At 62.3% G+C, this 25,861-nt stretch overlaps 1 protein-coding gene across 6 annotated transcripts in view; it reads right to left on the bottom strand.

Annotated features, from left to right (window-relative positions):
• Positions 1-4,113: 4,113 nt before the first annotated feature.
• The window catches only part of PRR5 (proline rich 5), a 48,570-nt gene continuing 26,822 nt past the window's right edge, over positions 4,114-25,861 (bottom strand). For 3 of the 6 annotated variants that reach the window (XM_059187239.1, XM_059187240.1, XM_059187238.1), the window contains 7 exons: positions 21,014-21,094; positions 16,168-16,216; positions 15,477-15,534; positions 10,691-10,782; positions 10,039-10,242; positions 6,591-6,726; positions 4,114-5,080 (listed from right to left, as the gene is read on the bottom strand). In XM_059187239.1, coding sequence (XP_059043222.1) covers positions 4,605-5,080; positions 6,591-6,726; positions 10,039-10,242; positions 10,691-10,782; positions 15,477-15,534; positions 16,168-16,216; positions 21,014-21,094 — 1,096 coding nt within the window. In that variant the 3' untranslated portion in view covers positions 4,114-4,604. Of the gene's footprint in view, positions 5,081-6,590; positions 6,727-10,038; positions 10,243-10,690; positions 10,783-15,476; positions 15,535-16,167; positions 16,217-20,231; positions 20,373-21,013; positions 21,095-23,531; positions 23,662-25,861 lie in introns of those variants that run through there. The other 3 variants (XM_059187242.1, XM_059187243.1, XM_059187241.1) reach the window with 3 other exon arrangements.

Raw genomic sequence — 25,861 nt, 5'->3', positions numbered from 1 at the left:
CACCTGCTGGACGGCACCCTCTGAGCCAGGCCCCGGTGGGGGAGGGGGGAAGGTGCAGGTCCCCAGCCACAGGTCCCACGTCCGCATCCCAGACACGCGGCCTGGCAGCCACCAGAGCTCTGCAGCAGGACGGAGCCGAACTCACACCTCTTGGAGCCTCTGCCTTGTTCCTTGTGAAGGAGGATGGGTGGGGACGGGACGGGAGGCGGAGGCGGACGCCCGCCCAGAGCAAGAGCGGGAAGTTCCCGGGGCCCAGGAGAGCCGTCCCGCAGGTGACTTTGTCCACGTCCAGTTCTCCTGCTTCTGAAAGTAGGTGGGTCCTGGCGGCTGATAGGGCCTTTGTTGAGAAGGGTCAGGCTCGGTACGGAAGTCTGGGGCTAGGGGACCCCGCGGAACTTTTTTTGCCTGAAAGGAGGGAGATGCTGAGGGCAGGGCCAAGACGGTCTCGTGCCGTCAGCAGGACAGAGACAGAGACAGGCAGGGACAGAGACAAACATACGCGCGCGCACACACACACACGTGCAGAATGGTCTCTGCATAGATGCGCATGAGCTGGAGGGGAACCTGAAGTCTTACAGGAATGCAGGGGTGTATGCAGGGTGGTGAGGGTGCACGCTCTCCCGCAGGCCCCCCGCCCCCGGGGGAGATCCGTGAAAGTCCCCCTGTCCGGAATGCTCTGGTGCACCAGGGTTGTTCAGAGAGAATGCGACGCAGGAACCAGTCCTGCTTTGAGGCCGCTGCTCCTCTCCCGTGTCCTCCTCCAGGAGGGACCCTCATCTTACCTTCCCCCCTGCTGGGTTCCAGGGCTGCAAGTGAAGCTAGCAGCGGGGCCGTGGAGCGCCCTATGTCTTTGGCCAGATCAGCACGAGCCTGCCTTCCCAGGGCTCACGGTGTTGTGGGAATGTCATGGGCCAAGGTTTCCCCACAGGGACACCGGCAATATCTTGTACGCAGGCAGATGGGTCCAGGCTCAGCGAAAGCAGAGAATGGGGGTTGGAGGTGGGGGTAGGAAGCAGCAACAGGCCTCAGGGAGGTGAAGGTGTGTGCACGTGGGTACGTGTGTGCACATGTGCACTTGTATGCATGGGTGTGCAGACACGGGGATTGTACGTCCATGGAGGACGGTGTCGAGTGTGGGGAGCCAGCAACCAGGGGTGGCCCAGGGAGGGCCGTCCACCCCAGCCTGCAAAGCGGGACACTTTCGCCCAGGGCACCGGGCAGCCGCAGAGGGCTCCAGGAGGGCCATGGGGTGGCAGCCCCTCTGTCCACCCCATGCTGACACGGCTGGCCGGAGGCGCAGCTGCGGGGAGAGGCAGTCCAGAAGGGCCCTTCCTCAGACTCCCAGAGCTGCCAGCGGATAAAACTCGGGGACCCAGCACTTGGGGACAGACATTGGCAGCTTGGCTAGCTGCCCTCTTGTGGGGGAGCACCATCAACCAAGCCCAGCCCCGCCACGAGCAGCCCTCAAGGTTTGTCCCCAGCAGAGATCACACTGGCTCACGTCACACCCAGGGGGTGCTGAGACCCAGAAATATTATCTCGACTCCTGATTCCTCTGATGTCCAGGTGAGCACGGGCCCCTGTGAGATCCGGCGGCCGACCCACCCGTAGAGACGCGCGAGGCCGCCGTCCACACGCATTAAAGATGGGCTGGGCGTCGTGGTTTCAGCAGAGTTGGTTTCCTTTGTGATCTTAGGTATTTTATTGTAAAAACACTATTCTAAGAGAGCGTCCCTGGGCTTCCCAGGTGCCCGAAGGAGTCACACAGACCACGTCAAGACCCCCACGATGGAGGGTGGGACCCCCGCTCTGTCGCACGGGCAGGGGTTCCCCAGATGAACTCTTAAAGACGGATTTTTGGTTTCCCCCAGATCGTCCCCCTCCGTGGCCCTCTGTGGCCCCTGTGTCCTTGTCACCGCCCTCTTCATCCGCGGAGGTTGCCGGGCAGAGCGGGCGTCCCATTCCCACAAGCGTGACGCTCCAGGGCCTGCTTCTGGGTGGGTTTTTGCCTGAAGCACTAAGGGCTTGGACTGTGGAGCAGGACTTCTCTCTTCAGGCTTTCGGAGCCCCCGCGTCAGCTGGGCGAGGGTCACAGCAGAGTCCCATCGGCAGGTGTGGGCGGGCCGGAGACCCTGGCCCTGGAGGCTTACCGGAGGACCTACGACAGACAGAGATGGGACAGTGAGCCTCGTGGGAAACCCTCCACTGGAGAAGGCGCCCTGGTGGCGCGTGGACAGTGAACCGTTAACCAATGAGATAGCGCATTCGACAGGCTCGACCTGTGGCTGGGGACTCAGCGGGGACAGGACAGGCGGCCTCTTCGTGGGGGGGACAGACTAGTCCTGGACTCCTGTGTCAGATGGGGTCTCCCCAGAATTCGTGTAGCCCAAGCCCCCCGGGCCCCTCTTGGGCCCAGCTCTCTCCCAGGCCATGGGGTTGCGGATGTCCGAATGGCTTTCCCCACAACAGGAACGCCAGCAGAAAGTTCTGGCCCCATAACCCGTTTCCACCCCCTGAAAATTCAGTGACAAGTCCTGTGGAAGGAACGCGTGGAGAGGCTGGAGACGGGAGGGGGTGGGGAGCGTGGAAGGATGGCAGGTCACGGGGGCAGAGCGAGCCACAGGTCTACACCGGCCGCAGCCAGCTCGGGGCTGGGCCTGAGCTCCTGGTGGCCAACGTGAGACCTGAGCAGGGCTGGGACCTTCATCATAAGGAAGTTTGGTTCTTGGAGGGGACACCAGTAGCCAGAGTCTGAGGTTCTGCGGGTTCGGGGGGACCTTTGTGTGTGGGGACCTGGTGTGATCTGTTCCTGATTTTTCACACGTAATTTACCAATGTATAACAGGATGTTTTGAGGCAGATCTCCATTAACGCTTTTTGAACAAGGCTGCGTGTGACACAGACCTGCTCCCAGCCCAGACGATGAGCTGCTCCTTTAATGGGGGCGGGGGGGTGCTGGACAGCTGCAGCAGAAGCAGCCCCTGGGATTCTTCAGGACCCAGGCTCAGCACCCGCCCTCCGCCCTCCCCGGGGCTCCAGCCTCCCCATCGCCGGTGAGGCCCCACTGGCTGGCGCATGGGGCCTCCCTCCGCCCAGGGCAGGATTTGGCAAAGACCTCAGGGGGCCCCACAAAGGCCACTGGAGTCCCCAGGGACCCGAGAATCTCAGATCTCCTGGTCCTTCACACCAGGAGGTGGAGACATCACAGAGGGCTCAACACCCCGGTGAGGGCAGAGCCCGGACAGGTCCCTGCCATTTCTGCCCTTCGCCTGACCCTTTTGCCTTGAGGGGACCCCACTGGTAATGGTCCCCCCCAACTCCCCACCCCAATGTTAGCTGGGTCCAGGTTTATCTGGGTTGCGTGAAGGATCTGGAAGCCAAGGAAGGCCGTTCAGGGATCTCAGCCCCATCAACCAGCCCAGCCAAATGGCCATTCTGGGTTCTCAGACCAGGGACAGGCTTGTGGCCCAATTCCCAGCCCCAGTGCCCCCAGAGGCTGGGGCCAGTCACTCTTACTCTCCCAGCTGAGCCCCACCTGGGGGGCTCCCCCGCCCACTGCCGGAGCATTTTCCGAGGCCGAGCAGCCACGGAGCTTGTGAAGTGAGTACTTCCCCTCCTCACACACGGTAAGACCGCGCTCCCCGTGGCCCTGCAGCCCCAACGCACGTGTGCATCCCAAAATGAGCCCCAGTAGACAGGAGAGGCCCATGCAGGCAGGGGATCCCTCTGGCCGGTCCCCGGGGATGGGGGCCCCTGTGATTTGGCGTTGGGCGAGGCATCAACCTTCCCTCCCTGACCACCTGACTCACAGAACTCCCCAGCCCCCCTTCCATTAGGCCTGCTCCCCAGGCTGCTCTACTGCTGGCCACGCTGATCGCTGACCCTCTGAGCATGTCCCTTCCCCACCACGGTCCCGGCTGCTCCCGGCTTCCCAACTCTTCCTTCTGGGGCCTCTGGGCCCCGGGTCAGGAGAGGACCAGGAAATTGGACCCTAGGAGCTCGCCCTCCCTGGGAGCGGGGAAGGGAGGCCCCACCGAGGCAAGGGGACATCGGAGGGTGAGCACCAGGGAGAAAGGACGTCTGGGGCCTGGCGTCAGAGACACGAGCTCGGGATCGGGGCAGACACCTTTATTCCACCCTCTTCCTGCCCGTGGCTGCCCCGAGTGAGGACAGCCTGTGTGAGCGTCTGGGACAGGAGCCCACAGGACATGCTGTGGCCTCAGGTGAGTGGGAAGGGGGAAGGCGGGTCTGCTACCGACCCCCCTTGCTCTGGGAATCATTCCGGAAGCCTGGCTGGGCCACAGTGTTGTCTCCGTGGGTGTGGACGCTGGCGGGCTGGGGCAGGTTGGGGGTGGTGGCCAGGTCTGCTCCGTGCACACAGGGCGGACCGGTGCGCCTGGTGACCCACGTGAGGCCACTGGAGCAGCCAACACGTGCCCCGAACGGAGCAGGGCCGGGGGCTTGGGGGGTGAAGCTTTCTCCAACAAAGATTCCGGAACGGCACAGTGGCTGGGACCCACAGCTGACTGGCCGGGACAGAGTGAAAAAATTCTTGCACACACGTACCCCCCAGGCACACAGGGGTCAGCAGAAACGCGAGGCCCTCACACGATGCTCCGCCGACCCCCAGCCCCCTCAAACTCCGATGCGCCTGGGCCCCGGCCCCGGCCAAAGTCAATGAAGATCCCTTCTGAGTCCGAGTCCACGGACTCCAAGATCTGGTCCACCAGGTTCTCTGGACTGGAGGAGGGTGGGGAGGGGTGGGCCATGCCTGGGCCAGGCTCGGGGGGCTGGGCAGGGGGGTACAGTCTGCTGGGGCAGGGCCCCGACTGGGGGCCGACAGAGGATCTCAAGGCCCCAGGGGAGGCCTGGCCAGGTGTGTCGGAGAAGCCCTGGGGCTCCGGGCAGGACGTCATCTCCGAGACGGAGTGTCTGCGAATGCCGGGGCCGCCGGCGGCTGCTCCTTCGGCCTCGTGCTCGGCCACGGGGTTCAGCAGCGGGGTGTTGTAGCTCTTGGAGCGCACCACTGGGTTCTTGGCCAGCACATCCCCTGAGCGGGAGCGGCGCAGGAAGTGCTTCTCTGCAGACAGACAGACAGAAAAGGTGTCAGGCACGGGGTTGGGGGAGCGGGGGCCAGGGTGGGAAGTGGTCACTTGGCAAACCTAGACACCCGCGTATTCTAGGCCCTTCCTGGGGCCAGAGTCTAGCCAGCACCTACTGTGCGCTTAGCTCCGCAAGAAAGGGCAGCCACGGGGAAAAACCTGAACGGTGCAGATCCCTGGCCCAGCCCCCGCGCACCCCTGCAAGGAAGGGGAGTCGGCTCTAACTGTGTGTCCCCTCGCGGCTTCTTCCTTCCTTCCTCAGTCCCAGCCTCAGCCTGGAGGTAGGCAGGGGGCGTGGGTGTGTGGAGGTGCAGGGCTGGGTTCCAATGCACACATGCCTCAGTTTCCCCACCTGTTGAAAGCTAAACAACCTGTAGCACTTCCTGGAGTCCCAGTGTGTGGTAGGGAGGGAACCCACCACAGGTCAGGTAGTGGTTAAGTGCCAGGATGGGGGTGGGGAGGATGAGAAAAGGTCTTTTCACATGAATTCGGGGCTGGGGTTTTATTCGGACTGTGGTGGGCACTCTGGGGTACAGGAGAGGATGGCCACGGGGGGGGCTGGACTGGGTGGGGGGCCAGATCTCAGGCTCCCACTCAGGGCCCTGCAGTTCCAAAGACTGACCACCATGTGGCAGGGCTGAGCACAGTGAGTGGCTCAGGGACCTGCCCGGGGCAGGAGAGAGGTTCTGTCCAGTTCTCCTAACCCTAACCCTAACCCTGGGGGTGGGCTTTATGTCAGCAGGCAGGTGGGCGCTCCCCAGCGGCCCCTGTGCCTCTCTCCCCAGGCTTGGCTCCTCCTCCCTCGGCTCACCTGTCACTTCCAGTCTTGCCTTTCCCAGCACGGCCCTTGCATCACCTGTGTATAGGTCCCCCCGGAGACTGGTCAGGGGACTGTGTACTCATTGGCTTGCGTCCGTGACTGTGAGAACCCATATGGGTGGGGCCTGGCCTCTGCGTCTTCCCCATGGCCAAGAACAGGGGCAGGCACAGAGTAGGTGCTCAGTGTACACAGGGGAACGAACCAACGGACTGTCTGTTAAAGGAGCAACGTGGCAGGCCTCCAGACAGGCCAGACAGCCCCAGGAGGCCCATCTCCCTTCACCCCTCTCCTACAATTCCCCCGAACAAGCTCGGTTTCTTGGGCTCCAGGCCTTTGCACATGCTGTGTCCTCTGCTGGCCAGCTCTTGCCTTTCAGGATTGAACACAGATGGGCCCTCACTGGGAACACAGAGCTCCGTGGGGCTCTCAGGGGAGTCATCTCATTACCATGTATGGTGTCAGCCCGACAAGTCCCCTTCAGTTCTTGTAGGAGGGAGCCCGGGCCCTGCGGGTCCAGGCCTGGCACACAGCTGCTGCATGACTGGAAAGCAAATCCCCAGCGGGACCTGGCTGTGGCCATCTCCTCACTGGGAGGCCTGGACCCTGGGCAGAGGTGGACAGGGCCAGAGGTTACCCCGCTCCCCGCCCCAGGCCCAGGCCAACCCTACCCAGGATGCAGGAATGTGTGAACGGGCCCTCGCTGGAGTAGAGGCCGTAGGTGCCCAGGTAAGGCGACACCACCTTCTGGATCAGTGTCTCTAGGCGCAAGTAGTCCTTGGTCACGCCCCGGGACTCATGCACTCCCTGTGAGAGAGGGAGGGAGACGGGTGGTCACGAGACAGACAGCATGCTCCCTGCCGCCCCGCCCAGCCAGGAAAAGCTTGCCCCCCAGGGCTACACTGATGCCCTTGCCAGGCCCTGCCCACCTCCTCCTCCTTGACCGGCCTTGTCCAGAGCCCTGAAGGGATCTCTAGCTCCTCCGGTTCCATCAGAGCCAAAGCTGGAAGAAGGCAGAGCCGCCTGCAGGACAGACTTGGTCCCGCTGACGCGGAGGGTAAGCTCTGGGCCCCCCGCACCCCAGCAGACGGCCGGCACACAGTAGGCCCACAGTGAGCGCTCACTGAACAAAGGACGGCTGAAGGAACGGGGAAGACAGCCCGGCTCGGGGGGCTGCCAGAGGCTCATGGCACAAGATGCCTTTAGAATCTTAAAATAGCAGCTAGGGACAGCCTGAGCCCCCCTGCCCCAATACCACGCATGAGAAACCCACTTCAGCCGGGAAGACACACACGGACCATAAGCAAAGAGTTGAGGGCCGTGCAGGCGGCTCAGGCAGTCAAGGGGCCGACTCCTGGCTTTCACTCAGGTCATGATCTCAGGGTTGTTGGATCAATCCCTGTCTGGGGCTCTGTGCTGGGCATAGAGCCTGCTTAGGATTCTCTCATTCTGTCCCTCCCTCCAATGAATGAATGAATGAATGAATGATAGATAAACAAAAGCAAAGGGTTGAGAGAGCCATGCCATGCAGACGTCGGGAACAGCTAGGTTAATTCCAGACAGGGTTGACCCCTGATGACAGGAAAGTCATCAGGGGTGAAGCAGGTCACTATGCAACGGTACCGAGGGCAGCTCTCGGGGAGGACGGAATGACCCCCAGTGTGCCCGCACCTGACAACAGAGCTGCAGACCGCATGGGGCAGAGCTGCTAGAGCCGAGGAACAGACCGTTCATCCGCTTGCGAAGACAGACCAGCAGGCAGGAACTCAGGAAGGACACGGCACTCAACACGCCAATCACTGTCAGACCGCTGCCCCCCGCCCCTCCCCGGATGCAGAAACACACGTCCCACAGCTCCTGCGGTTCACCTGTCAAGTCAGACCACATTCTGGGCTATAAAACGCATCTTTGCAAATTTAAAAGGATGTAAGTACAGCGCCGGCTCTCAGAGCACAGTGGTATGAAGCCAGGGAGTCAGGAGCGGGGAGAGAGCCGGGAGAGCCCCAGGTATGCGGAGATCAAACAACTCACTCACTTCTAAGTAAGCCACGGATCTGACAGGAGATCTTTTTCTTTTCTTTTTTTTTTTTTTTTTTTTTAAGATTTTATTTGCCAGAAAGAGCACAAGCGGGGGAGCAGCAAGGAGAGGGAGAAGCAGGCTCCCCGCTGAGCAAGGAGCCCGATGCAGGGCTCGATCCCAGGCTCCTGAGATCATGACCTGAGCCAAAGCCAGATGCTTCACAGACTGAGCTACTCAGCCATCCCCCAAAGAGGAAATCTTAGCAAGTATCTTAAAATGTTTTGAATGAAATGAAAATGAAAACAGATCTGCACTGATGGGACGCACTGGAAGCAATGCTTGGAGGGAAACTGTAGCATCAAACGGATACATTAGTAAAGGGAAAACCTGAAGTCAGTAAGTGTCTACCCCAAACCAGAAAAAGAAGAGCGAACAAAGTCCAAAGAGAGCACAAGAGAAATAATCAGAGAGACCTCACTAAGACTGAAGCAGGAAATCCTCAGGGAAAATCAAGGCAACCAAAAGCCGGCTCCTCAAAAAGACCGGGAACATCCCTAGGCCCCCGCCGGGCTGACTACTAGAGAGCACACGAACTCCCACCATCAGAACGAAGAGGAGCCATCACTACAGACCCCAAGCCCCTGGGAACTGCCTCCGCCCCCACGGACAGCAGCACGGACCAGCACGATGCTTCTGCGCATCCGGGCATTCCGTGAACTTCACGTTGTTTCACTCGCCAGCCTTGTACAGGACGTTTGTCTCTGCTCCCCACTGCACACTGAGAATGGCGGCCCCGGGGCTGCATTACCTGTGAGCACTCAGAGGCTGAGCTGCTCCCCTGGCTTCCCCAGGAGAACGGTCACTCTGCTGGGGAAGTACAGGGCACACGGTAGGCCCTCGACACATGCTAACCAGCAGCTGTGACTTCAGATCCATCTGGGACTCGAAAACAGTGGGGACAAGCTCAGTCAAAGTGCCGGCCAGGTCGGGAGTGGGGCAACAGCGATGGGGCAGGAGGGCAAGTCCTAGGGTGACGGGACCAAGCGGAGGAAGCTGCATGAGGCAGAGAGGCCACCAGGGGGCAGCACCGCCCCAGTCTAGCCACCAGCCTGGGGTGGGACCTCCTTGGCTCCAAATCCCTGTCCAGCCACCGCAGGCTCCCAGAAGCACCACAAAAGGCTTTACATCGGATTACTCCCCGCTGTCCTTGGACCTGTCCTGCAGGCAGGACGTCACACAGGCGAGGAAAGAGGCTGAGAGGCACAAAGTCCTTAGAGGGCCCCGGCTTCAACCCAGCCAGGTTCCCCTAAAATCCTTCCAAATCCCAACAGCAGGACATGTGGTTGCCAGAACGACCACCAGCTCCTGCCCTGTGCAGTCCCTCGACCCTCAGACCTCCACATTCGTCAGCACCTTCCTTGCTCTGCAATCTTCACTGGCTGCCCTGGACCCTAGGACCAACCTCGCAGACTAACTTAGGTTACCCATGTGCACGAGGGGATGAAGAACAAGGAACAGGACTTCGGAGCCGTCAGATGTGGGTGAGGCCAGGCCTCGTTAGCTCTGGGCAAACGAGGACTCTATTTCCCACCTGTAAAATGGGGTGGATGGCAGTGCCTACCTCTGTCCTTTTACAGTGCGACAAGCTGGCAAACTACAGGGTCCTGCGCTTGGGATGCAGGAGTTTGCAAAAGGCCCTGTTTGTGGTCCATCAGACCCTCTGCTGTTTTGGGCAGGCCACTGATCCCTAGCTGCTGGGAGCAAGGCTGCCAACAGTGTGTGGCCGCCCCCTTCCTAAAGCTGCTCTGGCGGGTGAAAGACACTGGCACCAGGAATGTCTGGAACCGTTGTGGGGAGGCAGCCAACAGCCCCAACAGCTGGCTGGTACAGGGTGTGATAGCATAGTCCCTGCCCACTGGGGACACCTCTGGGTCCATCCACACTCCTGGGCTCCCCATGGGATGAGGCTGATGTCTGCCTTCTCTTGAACTCCCATCTCCCCCCAACACCTTCTGAGATCCTCCTGCTTCCCTATCTCCTTACAGGTTTCTCCCAACAGTCTCTCCCCATTGACGAGTCCTGTGGACCCAGACCCTTGCCTCAGGCTCTGCGTCTGGAAGGCCCGGCCTCATGCCCAGTGGCCTCCTTGTGGGGCCACGCACCTGCAGCACCAGCAGCATCTGCACAATGGCGGGGGGCACCCGGGCATGGGTGCGGGCCAGCGCATCCTCCAGCTTCACGCTCAGGGTGATGGCGTTCCGGAAGTGCAGCAGGGCGAGCTGGCGCACGGATGGTTCCTTGCCCTGCGGACACAGAAAGCCGTGCCCCACCCCGCTGCCATCGTCAGAAACTGCTGCTTCCCTGTCTGCCGATCCGGGGCCAGATCCCAGGGCTACGACACGACCCTACATATCCCTGGGCCCCCTTCTACTCCACCCTCCTCCCTGGATGGCCCTGTCCCGAAGAGAGGCCCCAGCCAACTTGCCCAGGCAAGGAAAGGGTCACTGTCACATACCAAGCCCCTACTGTATGCTGGGAAGGGCCTACTATGTGCTGCCCAGAACTTTATAGGGCCTGTGTGTGTGTGTGTGGGGGGGGGGGGACACCGTCCTTCGTTCCAAATTGTAGGAGGGAAAGCAGGTGAGGGGTCCAGGGACGTGGCCATCCCCGGGCTGGGGACAGCATGCTGGAAGGCTGGGATGGGTGGTCGCCTGGGCCCCCGGGCATCCCACGGCTGCAGGGGCCATTCACCTGTACTGGGTAGAAGATGGCCTGCAGTGTGGGCAGCACGTCACTGAAGAAGAAGTCCCATGTCTCTGCCAGCGAGTCCAGCAGTTTCTGTCCTGTGGGCACAGGGAGCTGTCACTGCTCAGCCCTCCCAGGCTGGAGTCCTCTCTCCCATCCGCATGGGAGCTGAGGGCCAGGCTCTGGGCCCTGGAGGCGCCCTCCCTGCCCCCCAGGTTGACAGCACACAGCCCTTAGCAACTCTGTGGCCGGGGGTCCACGACGTAGTTACCCCGTGCCTCAGTTTCTCCCATTAATAAAACAGGACAGTGAAAGGGCCAACCTCCCAGGGCTGTGGGGATGAAATGAGCAGAACCAAGGCCCAGGGCAGAGAAAGAGCTGGTAAGTCCTGGCCGGTTCCCATTCCTTCATCCCACCCCAGTCCTGCACAGGAACGCCCCCTGCCCGCGCTGGTAGCTGCCACACATAGCCCTGTCTCCTCCCAATTCCCACGGTGTTCCCCCAGCAGGCGGGCAATCTGTCCACCCATGCAGATGTTTGCAGAGCACCTATACTGGGCACTGGGGACCCACCAGAGCCTCCCAGATCCCCAGACCCATCACAGGACAGGGAAGCAAGACTCTGAATGGCAACTAGGAGCGCAATCATCTGCCCATTGAAGGGGCGACCTCAGTGGGCAGACCAAGAGACGGAGCCTCTGAGAGGTTCAGGTCCTTCTCCTCCAGGCCCCTGGTCCCTGCCAGCCCGGGCTGCCTGAGCTGGGGTCAGAGGAACCGGGGAGATCACATCCAAGAACAGTGCATCCCAGGTCGGGAAGGGAACCAGAGAAAGTGGAGAGGAGCCGGCAGGGAGGGCTTCCTGGAGGAGGTGCTAAGCTGATTTAGGAGGCTGGATTTGCTGGGTTGATGGACATCCTCAGTGTGGGAACCACACAAGTAGATGTGTGGAAAGCAGGCATTCGGTCAGGCTCTGGGTGTTTCTGCCAGCCCCAGGAAGGAGCCTGCCTTCCTCAGGGAGGGCGGTCTCTGAGGGATAATGACAGATGAGGTGTCCCCGAGCTGGGACCGGACTGCTGACTGCTGCAGGACATGCAAAGCTCTGAGTGCTCAGCCCCCCTGCCTGGAACGAACAGAAAGCTTGGCCTGCCGGGTCTGGGCTAAGCACGCCGCCAAGGCCCCTGCGGCTCGGTGGGACCTCCAGTGGACGGCTGGAGAAAAACGGGGTGTGCTGGGGTCTCTGGGTGAGAAGGGTGAAGTGCCACATGCTGGCTGGCCTCCCAGACCACACCGCTCGTGTGGGACGCCTCGAGGTCTCCATGGGAACCAGCGAGCCGAACAAAGGCCTTCCCCTCTTCTCCGTACTTCCTTTGGACTCCGAACCCCACACTTTCACTGCCCGTAGAGGCCCCAACTCTGTGTAGGTGCGGGGGCTCTGGGAGGGAAGCCTGGTGGGGGCGGCCCCGGGAAGCCCGTCCAGCCCCGTGGGCAGCGAGGGTGGCCTCTGTGCATGGCCGATCTGTGGGCCCTGGGGCTCTCCGCCCGGCGGCCAGCTCCCAGCCCTCCCCAGGGGCCCACACCTAGCTCTGTGGAACCCAGGATGGGTGGCTGCTGCCGCCCGCAGGCCTCTGTCTACACAAAGGTCCCTTTAGGTCCCCGCCATCCCCGGTGAGAAGAAAGACGGCTCAGTTTTCTGGGCCGGCCGTGGGGTGGCTCTGGGCCCGGGCCAGGCCGGCGTCCGCAGGCCGCTCTCCAGCCCACGGGGCGGAAATGCTGTGGAAAGCAGATGTTGTAAAACACAGCCTCGAGGGCCCGTCAGAGCTTCAGGCGACCAAGAGGCCAGGAAGCACAGGCTCGCCCACGGGCCAAGTTCTCTGCTGGGGCCTGTGGTCTAGGGCTGGCGACAAAGGCTGGGTGGGGGGGCTGTCGGGGGTGACAGCGTCAGGCTGCCCGGAGCTGGAGCCCTGCTCTGCTCTTGGGACCCTAGGGAGTCCGGCAACCAGGCCTCCATGTGACACTCCATAAGATGGTTGTGAACGTCCTCGCGTGCACTGGGCGGAGGCTGCTGTGCAGCAAATGCTCACTCAGTGGTGGCCATGGCTGTGGCCACCGGTGCACCCGTGTGGACCGCCTTGTCTGTGCTGAAGTTCGGCAGAACCGGGCTTCTCCTCCGGTATGTGGGTCCTCTGCCCTCCTATGTTCCGTCCGAGCGCTGAGGGCCCGGGAGACTGGAGCGTACCAGGCTAATCTTGGCTCAGGTCTCAGCCCCGCGATGACCACAGGGCCATGGAAAAGGCCACAGCAGGGGCTCCGAGGAGGCCAGCTGGCCAGGAGGTCGGCCCAATGGAGTCAGGCCCGCCAGCCAGTGTGTGAAGGCCACTGGGGAGTCAGGCCAGATGGCCAGTAATGGGCTGGGATACCTGCCGGCCAAGAGAGGGCCGAGCTCAGGGCCTGGAGCCTGCAGGAGGCCCTGGGTTCCTCCCTGGAGTCATCGGGTGTCTGGCCGCTGAGGAGCCATCCTGGGCGGCAGCCCGACCCCACTCCTGTAAGCCTGGCTGGGAGACCACGGAACCACAGCCTTAGGCGTGGTCCGGGAGAGAGGCTCCATGGCAAGGCTGTCCCTCCTGGCCTCTCGTTTCCAGGAATTGCTGTGCTTGGGAGTTGATGTCCGCAAGGCTGGAGGCGGGTGGGCGAGGCCACCCCCGGCCCCCAGCAGAGGCACAGGTGAGGACATGGCTGGCCACAGGGAGCGATCTCAAGTAAAGAGCTTCTTTGGGAGCCAAACAGGGCAGAAGGTGGACAGGGCAGGCTCCAAAGGCCACCCGTCGGGGAGTGGCGTCAGCGACTGTCCCCTGGTATAGACCGAGGGGGGCAGAACGGCTTCCCGACAGACTACATTCTGAGGCCTGACTCAAGGGCCACTGCTTCCATGGAGCCCTCCCTGCTAAGACGGAGTGAACCCTTCCTTCCCCACGGCTTTCCTTCACCGCCATGCATCACACGGAGTTGTCACCGTCTGGTCCGCGTCCATGTACCCGACTGGACTGTTAATCCCTGGTGGACAGAGCTGTCTCCCCCATCTCCAGGCCCCCAGAAGCTAGCTGCGGCCTGACCCGTACTGAGCACATGGGTGGAGTCCATCCAGCCCCACGGAGCTAAGAGGGGGAGACCAAGGCTGAGGTCTGTGGCTGGGTGGGAAATGGAGGCCAGGACCCATGGCCCCTAGACTGGGGCTCTGTGCCGGTCCCTGCGGCCTGGGGCGGCTCGATGGGGTGGGCACACCCCAGAGGGTGGCCTGGTGACACGGCCGCTGCAGGCAGGGCCTGACTAAGCTGCACAAGGCTTCTCTTCTCTGAAGCTCCCAGCTCCCCTGGGCCGGAGCCGGTGGGAGGCAGAGGGACTGCTGGAATGTGCCGAGTAAGGAGGGGGCGTGGGAGGGACCTCCACCAGGTGCCAGATCCTTAGCGCCTCGACTGCTGACTCAGTTGCTGCCTCCTCCAGGAAGCCAGCCTGGACCCCGGCGGTCTGTCTCTCCCTCCGCTGGACTGTGGTCCTGGCAGTCCTTCCCACGCTCCCGCCTCAGCATTGCCCCTGAAAGAAGCAGGACGTGCAGAGAGAGCGGGGGACACGCGGCTCTGAGCTCACCCAATGCACACTAGGCCACTGGCCTCAGTGTCCTCCTCTGGGAAATGGGATTATACTCCTTCTTTCTAGGATCAGAGTAAGGACTGAAGAAGGAACCAAAGTGGCAGTGGAACCAGGTTGCCGCACAGAGCCGCATGGCCTGGGTGCCTCAGTTTCCCTGTATGTGCAGTGGCTGCAGTGGTATCTCCCAAGCAGGACTGCTGGGAAAGCCAGTGAGTTAGTAGCTGGAAAAAAACGCAGGACGGTCTCGCGGAGAGTAGGCAAGTGCCGAGTGCCTGGTGCATAGAAGGTGCTCAGCGAATGTTCCTGGAGCCTGAACTCAGCCCCGGGTCTGGCACAAAACAGGCCTCAGCAAAGGCACTGTGGTTTGAGCTGGGTCCTCTCATAATGTGATTGTTCTCTCTGCCAATTCACTCCTACGAGGACACACCACTTTGGTTGCTGCCCCCTGACCTAGGGACATGGGAGCTGGAGGGTGCTGGGGGGAGGGAGGCGGAGCCCGCCGGGACCCTGCCCTACCTGCTGAGGCCCGGGCCCGGCAGAGGTGCGCTGGAGATCAGGGGCCTCCAGAAGGGCCAAGGGCATGTGCGCTGGGGTCAGACTGGCCTGGGCACCCCGCTCTCTACTCAGTGCGGCTGCAGACATACTGTCCCCAGCTAGGAAACAGGCACAGGGACCCAAAGGTCTCGTGGCTGGGTATGAGCATGGAAAGAGAAAACTCATCTAGAAGGTCCAGCCCCAAGCTCAGGCCCCAATCTCTGACGGGACAGCGGCTCCCGGCCCGGTGACAGTCCCCGCCTCCCACCTCCTCCTTCGGGAACATCAGGGCAACCTCGGCCCTATGCTAGCTGCCCGGTCCTCTAAGATCCTGTCAGGGGATCTCCCAGGCTGCGGGAACGGGGTTCACTGGCACCAGAGGCCCCGGGGGCAGGCTTTTCCCTGATTTCGCAGCCCTCTCGGGCTCCAGCAAATTGTGGGGCCGTGGCAGGAAGGGCAGATTCTCTCCCCGGTAAGGTCCGCTCCTGAAGTCAGACTGTGGCCTCGCCGCCCTGCCACCTGGGGGCACAGGCAAGGCACGCAGGGCCACGTGTCCCAGCAGGGACGGTGGCAAGTCCCTGCACTCGGTCCCCGCTGTGGGCTACCACACTCACCCTCATAGAAGCGGATCTTGTCCCGCAGGATCACCATGCCTTTCGTCAGCAGCTGGTTCTGGAAAGCACACACAGGTAAGCTGTTACTGCCCCGGCGGATGGCCTCGGGCAGGCGGAGGCCCCTAGAAGGCCTCCCCCTGCCCCTTCACCCCATCAGCCGGCAGCTGAGGCCCAGGGGGCCGGGACTCACCCATTGCCCCCAACCTCCCCCACCCCAAGCAGAGCTTGAACCTCGGCTCGTGCTGGAAAGACACTGACGGCCGGTTCCGGGTGTGCGTGAACTCTGCAGGCTCCCTGGCCAGAGGCGGCATGACGGCAGGGCCTCGGCCACAGGGGCCTCAGGATGCCGACGCCAGGCCAGCAGCGTCACTGCGTGCTCGGGGCGCAGGGGCCCTGCAGTGACGGGGACGTCTGGAAGCCTACCCTGTGTTCCGGGAGGTGAACGGCCCGGAAGGGAACCAGCCCTGCGTCCTGCCACGTGCCAGGGCACGCCCGGTGCGTAGACTTCACCCGCACCGTTGTCATGAACCTGCCCGACGACCCGCCCCAGCTGGACAGGGAAACTGAGCCACAGTGGTGCGGCAGTCCTTGGAACCTAGCACACTGTGGACCACGGAGAGGAGGCGACCCCGGTCCTTTCTGGCCTGCTCGGAAAGCAACCCCGGCCCGCTCGAGAGCGCAGACCACCCACCTGCAGGTACTCGGTGAAGAACGACCCCAGCTCTGTCTTCAGGAGTTGCCTGTGGGCGGGAGGGGACAGGACAGTGAGGGGCGGCAGGGCCCAGGCAGCGCTGATGGGGGGTCGCCGGGGGCAGCAGGAGGCCGACCCGCTCAGCCCAGGGGGAAGTGTGGGCATGCGCCCCCCACCCCGTCCCAGTGCAGGGGGCAGGCGGGGAGGGAGGGCTGGGTGGGCCTCAGGCCTCCGTGGTGTTCACTGGGGCTCTGCAGGCTCCCGCCAACACTGCACACGAGAGGAAGCGGAAGGTTCCCCAGAGCAAGTGAGGGCCACTGGCATCTGTCACGTTCTCGGGGGCGGGGAGCAGTTCTGGGCCTCTGACCCTCAGCTCCATCCCCCACCGCCCAGCCCAAGCCACCAGCACAGCTACCCGCCTTCCGCCTCTCTCCCCAGGGCAGCTCTCCTGTATTGTCCTCACCAACCCAGCAGCAGGTGCCCAGTACGGTTCCCTTCTAAAAGCGAGACAAGGGAGGCTCAGGGAGGTCCAGTGACTTGTCCAAGGCCACACAGGACACACCGAGTTAGGGTCTGAGCCGCCTCCTTCGCACTCAGGTTGACAGCTCTCTGCACTGCACACCTCTGGGGGCTGGGAATGGCGGGCGTCCCAGTCCAGACCAAGCACGGCCTGAAACATTCGGGCGTTGTCAACACTTGGCCCAACACCTGACCTCCCCTCTCGTCTCTGTCGCCCTGGAGCTGTGTGTGTGCACACACACGCGTGTGTAAGCATGCACGTACACTTGAGGGGGCACCAAACTCACCGTCCCTCATCCCCACTAAGAGGGTGCGCTGGTCCTCAAAGGCCTTTTCGGGTGACTATACTCCACCCTCCTGGCGGAGCTGAAAGCAGACCACCCCCCAAGGACTGGCTGTCCCCAGTGGGGGTGGTGGGGGTACGGGCCTGAGGGTAAATGAAGCAGAGGGACAGAGGGCAGGTGGCTTGTGTCGGTGACTAGCACCCAGCAGCCGAGCAGCCGGCATCCCTGGAACCTGGGGCTTCGGGCAGGAAATAGGCGCAGAGATGATGGTGTGGGGGCTGAAGAGAGACACAGCTGGACCAGGCCGGTCACAGCCCAAAGCTCATGCCAGCCTGACCATGGTCCTGGTGTCCCTGGATGGGGCAGATGGGGACCCTGAGGGTCAGAGCAACTGCGGCTGTCTGGGGGCAGCCCTAGGACCCTGTCCCGCGCCCCTGGCACCCTGTCCTACACCCCTGGCTGGCAGCTCCTCTTAGCACAGGACCAACCCCATGTCACAGCCCGACGCCATCCCTGCGTCACTGTGACGTTAACAGTGGCCACATTCACCAGGCTGAACTCCACCTCGGACAGCAAGGGGGTGTGAAGCCAGTGGCCCCTGTGGTCAGCCCCTGCCACGGTCCCTCCACCTTGTCCCAGTCGTCTGGGCTTCCAAGGACCGGATGTGACCTCACCTCACATGACCTCAGCTGTGTGACCCCCATGGGCAGGCTCAATGTCTATCTCAGGTCACCACATGTGTGACCCAAGGGGCCACTCATGGCCACAGAGCAAAGGGCAAGGAGGGATCAAGGCTGAGCCTGGGTGAGTCCCCTCCGCCCGTCGGGGGCCAGAGAGCCAGCCCGATGCCGCCGGTCCATCGTGTGACTCTGGGCAAGTCCCTGCCCCTACCTGAGTTCCGGCACCCTCCTCTGGGACCAGAGACATGCCAGGAGGCGGGGAGGAGGGTCCGGGCTGTCAAGTGAGACCACAGCTCACCCTTGGTGTATGCAGCAGGTGCTCAGTAAAGCCCTCCTCTCTCTCTCCCTGGCCTGTGATTAGTGACAGTGAGTACGAACATGAATGAACGAATGAACAAATGAACGAATGAATGAACGTCTCCTTCAGGGCCGAGCAGACCCTCTGCCCCACTGCCGGCTGCCTGCAGCTCCACACACACCTCCCTATATTTCCTCTTAACTCACTATGTGAGCCCCTGAGCAGGGGTGAGGGGCATGGCTGGGCAAGCATCTGTGTGTGCCGCATCCACTGGCTCTCCCGGCTGCTGGAGGGGAGTCACGCTCATTCTACAGATGTGGACACTGAGACGCTGGGGGGCCTGCAGGTTAGGCGGCTCCCGTATCCGCAGGCGAATGCCCAGGCAGCCTAATCACCCCAGGACACCACCTGGGGAAGGCACTGCCGGGGGAACAGCCCGGGTGTCATCAGAGGGGAGAGGGACAGCCACAGAAAGGGGCCGGGGTGGGGGGCAGAGGCCGAGGCCAGGGCCACCCTGGCCAGATGGGTCTGGTGGCTTCTGGGAGTCACAGGGCCAGTGGATCTGCATGCCAGAGCCCAGAAGGCAACAGAATGGGCCTCTCAGGACAGAGCAGGTGGCTGAGCTCTTGCCCACGAGCCCCCACGCAATTCTCCTGGCCCTGGGCAGGCCAGGAGTTGTGCCATCGAATGCTGGGGGCATGGTGTGCCTGGAGGGGTGTCCTCTGTGACCCAGAGTGACTTAGTCTGGGGAAACTATTATACGAAGTGTGCCTGGTTTGGGGCCTTTGGAGAAGATGGTCAAAGGAACGGGTCAAGAGAGAGGCTGGACCACACCCTGGATGTCACCAAAATCGAACCTTCATGGTTCGGAGAACAGCCCCAGGAACGTGCGAAGACAACCCACGGAGCGAGAGCAGCTGTGCCAGTCAGAGCCTGCTGAAGGTCCAGACCCTGAATATATAAAGAACTCCCGCGACTCAACAAGAAAGAGATAAGTCATCCCATTTATAAATGGGCCAAGGAGACATTGCCCAAAGATGGTCTGCAGATGGCCAACAAGCCCGTGAAAAGATATTCCCGTCCTCAGTCATCAGGGAAGTGCAAACCTCAGCCATGAAAGGGCTCCTCACGCCTGCAAGTGCCATTAGAATACAAATTCCCGAAAGTCAAGTCGCACATGCAGGGAAGAAGGTGGGGGCAAAGGCCGCGGGCTCCGGGGTGGGAAGCAAAGCCATGCAGAGCAGCGGGGCAGCCCCTACCCCACCCTGGGGGTGGCCCCAGGAGAAACGAAGCCACGTGTCCGCGGGTCACAGGAAGCCCTGCGCGCTCACAGCCGTGTGCGTGTCACGGCCGAGGGGGCAGCTATCCGCAGGCGAACGGGTGCAGGGAACGTGGTTTCCCTAGCGTGGAACAGTATTTGGCCACGAGAAGGAATGAGGTGCAGGCACGGGCTCCGACGCGACGAGCTTGAAGGCGTGAGGCGACACGGATGCAGCCGACCCAGGCCGTGCACACACCAGGTGATCACGCGTATGTGAAACGTCTAGAAGAGGCAAATCTACACACACAGACGCTCGACTGGCCTTTGTCAGGGGCTGGGCAGTGACTGTTAATGGGGACAGGCTTTTATGGGGGGGTGGGGTGGGTGAGAATGTTCCAGAATCAAACAGCGGTGAGGACTCACAACTCTGAATCTGTGAGGAACCACGGAACTGTACATCTGAAGAGTGAATTACGTGTCGCTGTGCCCACCTATGCGTGTACATGACAACGGAGGGAAGAAAGGGTGATGGCCCATGTCAGGGTCCTCTGCCTGTTCACCTCCTTGGCCTTAGCCTCGCCGGGGCCCACCGAGGAACACCCCCACCTACCCCCATCTCACCACGTGGCCCCAAGAACCGAGGGGAACGTCTGGGTGACAGCGCCATCAACGGCTCCAGTCACCAGGCTTTCTCGTGGGATCGAGGCCAACGACCACTCACGGGAACCACGCGTAACTCCTGCCACTTGCTTTAACGTGGCCTTGGGATGGAGAAAGCTGGGTGGGGGCTGGGCAGGGGAACGTCCCAAAGGACCCACAGGCCCTGGGGTCAGGGACCCGAGCCCCAGCTCCACTGACCAGCCCTGTGGGCACACGCAACAAGTGACCTTGGCCTCAGTTCCCTCCCCGGTAAAATGGGCAGTCGAGGAGCCTGAGGAAAGCAGGACCCCTGAGACGGGTTGCATGGAAGGGGGCCTGGGAGAGGCAACGCCGCCCCTTACCCACCCCGCTCCTCAGTTTACCTGTCTGTAAGGCCCTTTGCGGCCCTGCCACACCGGGTGGGGCTGCCCTGTATGAACACGATCCCGGTCCCCATCATCCTTCATTCCCATTGTGAGCCGACGAGGAGCTGGGCCGCCCCCTGTCCCCAGCTGACACAGGGACTGGGTAGCAGAGTCCGGAGTAAGAAGGGAATAGCACAAAGAGAGGAAATGCCTCCTTGAGGCAGCTGTGCGGCCCCGGGCAGACATCTCCATCTCTCTGATCTTCAGCCTCCTTCACCGCAAAGCAGGACGACCGGGGCTGGCCTTGCTGACTCCCTGAGTGACGGACGGTGCCCGGCTCACAGCAGCAGCTTGGAGGGGCTGGTCCCTCCTGGACTCCCTCACCAGTGCTCACTGCTTGGCCGTCCACAGGAAATGAGGGGCATTCGGCCGGGCTGTGACTGCCTTTCCGGGAACGACACTCCCGTCATTAGGCAGGTGGGTCCTTCCTCTTTAACAGAATAATATCCTTCATGATGCTCAACACCAGCGGGGAATGTGGGCGTGATCTCGAGCCCCTGTCCAAGTCCCACCCTGCTTCCCCTGAAGACAAAGTCCTCGGGACCAGTGGGGGTGAAGGTCCACCAGGCCCAAGAGCCACACGACCAGAACCTGGGTCAAGTTGCACACGGTGGCCCCGGGGTCGCTGCCCACTGCGGCTGTAAGGGCAGTATTTTAGGCGTGGCTGGGGAGGCAGGGCCTGGCTACAGCCTCCCGCCCCACTCACAGGCCCCGGACAGGACAGACAGGCGGCCACTCACCGGACGCCTTCGTTGAGGCTGAAGAGCTCCTGGTCAGGCAGCCCCTTGCGCTGGAAGACGGCGATGACCCCGTTGTGGATGCTGCGGGCAGGAGAAAGAGTCACTGAGGCCCCGCCGCCCCTCCCCACCTGCCCTCTCCTCCCCTACTTGGCTCAAGGGACAGAAGCAGGTGCCCATCTTTTCTCTTGCAAGGCAAGCCCAGGAGAGCAGGGGTCGGCTGTCCTCACAGGACCCTGTCCATACCAGAACCTCAGTCCCCACCTCGACCCCAAGATCTACATCCCTAGCCCCAGCCTCCCCAGAGCCCCGGTCCTGAGTCACCTCCAAGTTACCTCTCCAGGATGTCTTCTGTGGCCTGCACACACTCTGCTTCCCTTCCTATGTTCTGGAATCTTCTATTCCCAAGGGTACCCTTTGATCACCTGTCCCACCCTGCAACGTATCCGATCCCGACACTCACCATGGGCTTCCAGGTGCCCCTGAGCCGGCCCTTCCCGACTCCTGGTGTCCCTGAGCACTGAACGCTCATGCTCTGTGCCCCACTGGGAAGTGGCCTCCAGCCACAGGGCCTTTGCACACGCCAATTCTGCTGGCTGGTCCTCACCCACTTCCATTATCTATTCTCTTTAGATCACACACTGTTGCCAGCTTTTCCGGACCGGCACTGTATAACCGTGTTTCTGTGATCTGATTAACTTGTTTCCATCACTGTCTGTAGACCCCAAGAGCACAGAGCCTCGCTGTTGGAGAAACTTGTAAGCATTTGGGGAAAATTCATTCTTGACTCTCCCTCACCCTCTGAAACCCACTGACCCTGAGGTCAGATCCATTTCTAGCTCCTGGAGCTCCGCTGCGGCCCTCCCCTCCCCTCTCGCCAGGGCCCCTCCTTGCATGCCTGGACCTGATCCTACCAGCTGCCCTGCCTCCCTGCTGCCTCCAGTCACTTCTCTGACCAGGGTCTTGTGAGGAATCTGACGCCTGCAGATACAGCCCAAGGCCTGGACATGGCATTCGAGGCTTGTCAGGAACGGCCTCTCCCTGCATTCCGGGGCGTCTTACACTCCAGACTGCGAGAGTGCTAGATCAGCCAGAGGCCACTACACCTCTGGGTTTCTGCACCCACTGCCCCTTCCGTCTGGAAAGCCCTTCTCCTCCCTGTCTACAAGGTAAGCAGCTGTTCATACTGAAGACTCAGCTCAGACGCCACTTCCTCCAAGAAGCCCTCCTGACCCCTTCCTTTCCCCGGGGAGCCTCCTATCCTGGCACTTTGCTGATTCACTTTCCTATCAGCACCCCGCCCTCCCTTGGCCACACACTTCCGAGGGCAAGAACCAGGTCTGGGTGGCTCCTCTGCCCTCCACCCAGGCCCTAGGCACGGCTCTGAAGCTCACAGTCCCACTGCTGAGACTCTCAGCGTGGAGGGAACAGCCGGGCGCGCGCTGCCATTTCCATCGCAGACCAGGCAGCAGCCACCAGGCTCCCAATGCCCTTGGCTACTGGCATTAGCGCCACCCTTCCCAGGAACGCAGACTGGCCCCCCACTTCACAGACGGCGAGACAGAGGATCACAGAGGCCATGTCTCCTGCGGGAGGGCACAGAGCTCCTCATCCAGCAGCTGCCCCCTGTCCCCATGCAGCCGGGTCTGAGGCCGGCCGGGGCAGGACGGTGCACACCCCCACCCCCTCCCAGGGGCATGAGCAGCGCTGGTCCTCCAGCAGCTGTCACCCTGGAATCCCCGGTCCTCCAGCAGCTGTCACCCTGGATCCGAGCAGCTGCAGGCCGACTCCCAGCCCTGTGGGGGTTGCCGGGGGGCAGGAGGCACAGGACAGTCCTGGTCACCGCCCTGGGGCCCAGGGGCCCAGCCGCTCCGAGGTGCTCCAAGGTGCAGCGGGGACCAGGTACAGAGGCCCTGAGGTGGGAGGGGCAGGACGAGCCCTGGGCGGCCCCTCCCGCTCTTCACACACCCCTGCTCCTAGCAGCCCCGCCCCCGCCTTCCTCCTCTACCAGGCAGACTGCCAGAGGGACCCCAGCCCAGAGGTGACCCTGCACTCTGTGGCTCTGGATGGTGAGGCCGGCTCTCTGACCCTCAGAGAGTCCCACGCGTCAGCCCCTCCTGCCTCGGGTCCTTGCTGCCCCTTCCCTGTAGGCCTGCCCTCCACCCGCTCCCCTGGCCCCTCCAGGTCGGGCCCTCCTCCCTCACGGCTGTGTTGCAGAAAGAAATCGACCTCAGTGGTCTTTCAGGGGAGGGTGGTCTATCTGCTTGACTGTTTTGCCCCTGTCCTTGACCCCCGGCTCCGCGCATCAGCTGATCACCTCCCTTTGATTCCCGCCAACACCCAAGTCTCAGCAGCCTCCGGCCCAGCCCAGGGGCCACCCTGAGACCCGCCGTCCCCTCCCTGCCCACCGTGAACACTGGCCACCTGTGCCTCGGCTTTCCCACGCACACCATGGATTCTGAACTCCAGCGCCCAAAGGAGACGGTGCCCGGCAGTGGGGTGCCCCGCGGGTGACACTTACTGGGGCATCTTTAGCTTGTCTCCGAGGAAGGGTGTGTCCCCAGCAGCTCCCACCACAGCTTAACCATCCGCTCTGGTTTTCTCAGTCTCTCCCTTCTAACCACCACACCGGGGGCCTGTCACACCCGAGGCTACGGAAGGAAATGACGAGGGTCTGGGGAGCCAAGAACTGCCCAGCGTCCCAAGAGCACGACACCTGGCAGAGCCCGCGAACCTGGCCCGTGGGCCTCCGACCCCGGTCGCTGGCTCGGAAACGGCCTCCCTCGCTGCCGGAGCTGGACGGGCCCTGCTCCCTCTGTTCCTCCCCGGCCGGGGGCCGAGGTTCCCCTTCTGTCCCAAGTCCAAGTTGGGCCACGAAAAAAAACAAAAAACAAAAAAACTTGCTGTAAGCCACTCAGGGAGAGGAAGGGCGGGGAGCAAGAGGCCCGCATGTGACTTCTCTTTCTCCCCAGCCACCCCGGTCTGTGGCCTCCCGACCAGAGGTAGGCAGGCCCGGAGTGGGCACTGGCAGATGGTCCCGAGGAAACCACAGGCGGCCTCCAAGGGCACTTCCGGGTGAGACCTGTGGCCTCTCCCCGCTGGGCTGTCCTTCGCAGAGCCGGTCCCCCTCCCCTGTGCGGGAGGACAGTAGGGCAGGGCCGAGTCCCAGAGTCTCTTCACTGGGCCCAAGGTGGGTCTGGAGCAAAGAGAAGGTGCCAGAGCCCTGGTGAGGCTCCAGAGCGTCCCTGGAGTCTGTGGCCCAGGAGGGGGGTGGGGCATAGCCAAACTGGGAGAGGGAGGGCTCACCGTAGGGCTCCTGGGGGTGCCTGCCTGTGGTCACCCTGGTTTGGGCCAGAGCCCATGTGGGGTGGTGGGCTGAAGGAGACACCGCGTGTGGGCCTCTGGCCCAGCATCACTTTTCTCAGGGTTGCCCACCCACCCTTACAGAAAGCCCCAGCAGAGGCTGAAGGGGTCGGGCCCACCACACGCCCAGCTTCTGGTCAGGTTGGCTGATATACCTCTGGGAACCCTGGAGAGGGTAAGGCCCCTGGGAGGACCTGGAAGCAGAGTCCTGCCTTTTCTGGTGCCTTCCTCAATGTGGACACGGCCTGAGGACACACAGAGGGGGACAGGCCTCTGCCAGGTGACGCCAGAAGGCCGACCTGGACCCTGAGCAGGGCGGCCACCTCCTTGGGCCCCTCCCCCTGGTGTCCAGGCCTGGTGTGTCCCACTGGCTTCCCAGCCAGCAGTCCCTGCGAAGGGACAGCCATGTGAATGAGGAAGGGCAGGGGAGCTGGGCGCCACCAGGTTCCCGGGGCCACCCAGGCTCCTTCCTCCACCCTACCTGACTGCTGAGGCTCTAGTCCCCTGTCCTGTCTATCTGAGGGTGACCAGATGGAGCCCCAGTGTCCTTGCCAAGAGATGAAGGGGGGCCCACCCGGCTTTGTTGTAGCCGCCTCCGGAGCAGGGCCCATGGCTTCCTCTCTACGTCCAAGTGAAAGGCACAGGAGGTAGGCAACTTGGAAGCCGACTGTGCCCCCCGGCCAGGCCCCGAGGGGTGATGACGCCATTTCCAGTCCCGTGTCCGCTGCATCGGCTCCTCGGCAAACGTGTCCCACTCACACCCGGGTTTCAGTCCGCCTAGCTTCAGATGCTCGTTCCCAGCGCTAACAGGGTTCCTGGCTGAGCAGGAGGGGTCCGTGCCCGTGCCCACCCCCACCCCTCCCTGGGCACCCAGCAAGGGCTCTGACCTGTGCCAGTCCTGACTGTGGAGGGGACAGCACAGTGCCCCCTTCCCAGCTGTGAGGTCGGGCCGGGGTGTGGGAGGTGGTGGCCCAGGGCGCTCAGTGGTGCAGGGGGAGGGGGAAAGCAGGGGGGAGGGGGGAACAGGTGTCAGCATCACAAATTCTACCAACCTAGTGGCTTCAAACAACCCAGATGTGTTTGCTTTCCTTTCTGAAGGCCAGAAGTTCCAAACCAGTTTCACAAGGCTAATCTCAAGGTGTTCTGTGACTCGCTCCTCTTGGAGGCTCTAGGGGAGAATCTGCTGCCTGGCCTTTTCCAGCTTCTGGAAGCACCCACATGCTTGGCTCAGGCCCTTTCTTCTACGCTCACAGGAAGCACCGTGGCACCCTGGCTCTCCACTCCCATCCTGACACCTCCTCCCCGACTCTGAGCCCCAGGCCTCATTCTCGGGAAGACCCTTGTGACCACACTGGGCCCCCACCGCGAGACCCTCCACATCATCATGCCTGCCAAGTCCTTTTTTTGCCTTTAACATAGTCGCAGGTTCCGGGGGCCGGGTGTGGACATCTTCGGGGCCATTCCTCTGCGGACCCCACCCTGATGGCC

This window comes from Mustela lutreola, chromosome 8 (genome assembly GCF_030435805.1).
Source record: "Mustela lutreola isolate mMusLut2 chromosome 8, mMusLut2.pri, whole genome shotgun sequence".
In the NCBI taxonomy this organism is placed as follows: domain Eukaryota; kingdom Metazoa; phylum Chordata; class Mammalia; order Carnivora; family Mustelidae; genus Mustela; species Mustela lutreola.
The sequence above is the reverse complement of the archived record's forward strand: the minus strand, read 5'-3'. Positions and strand labels throughout refer to the sequence as shown.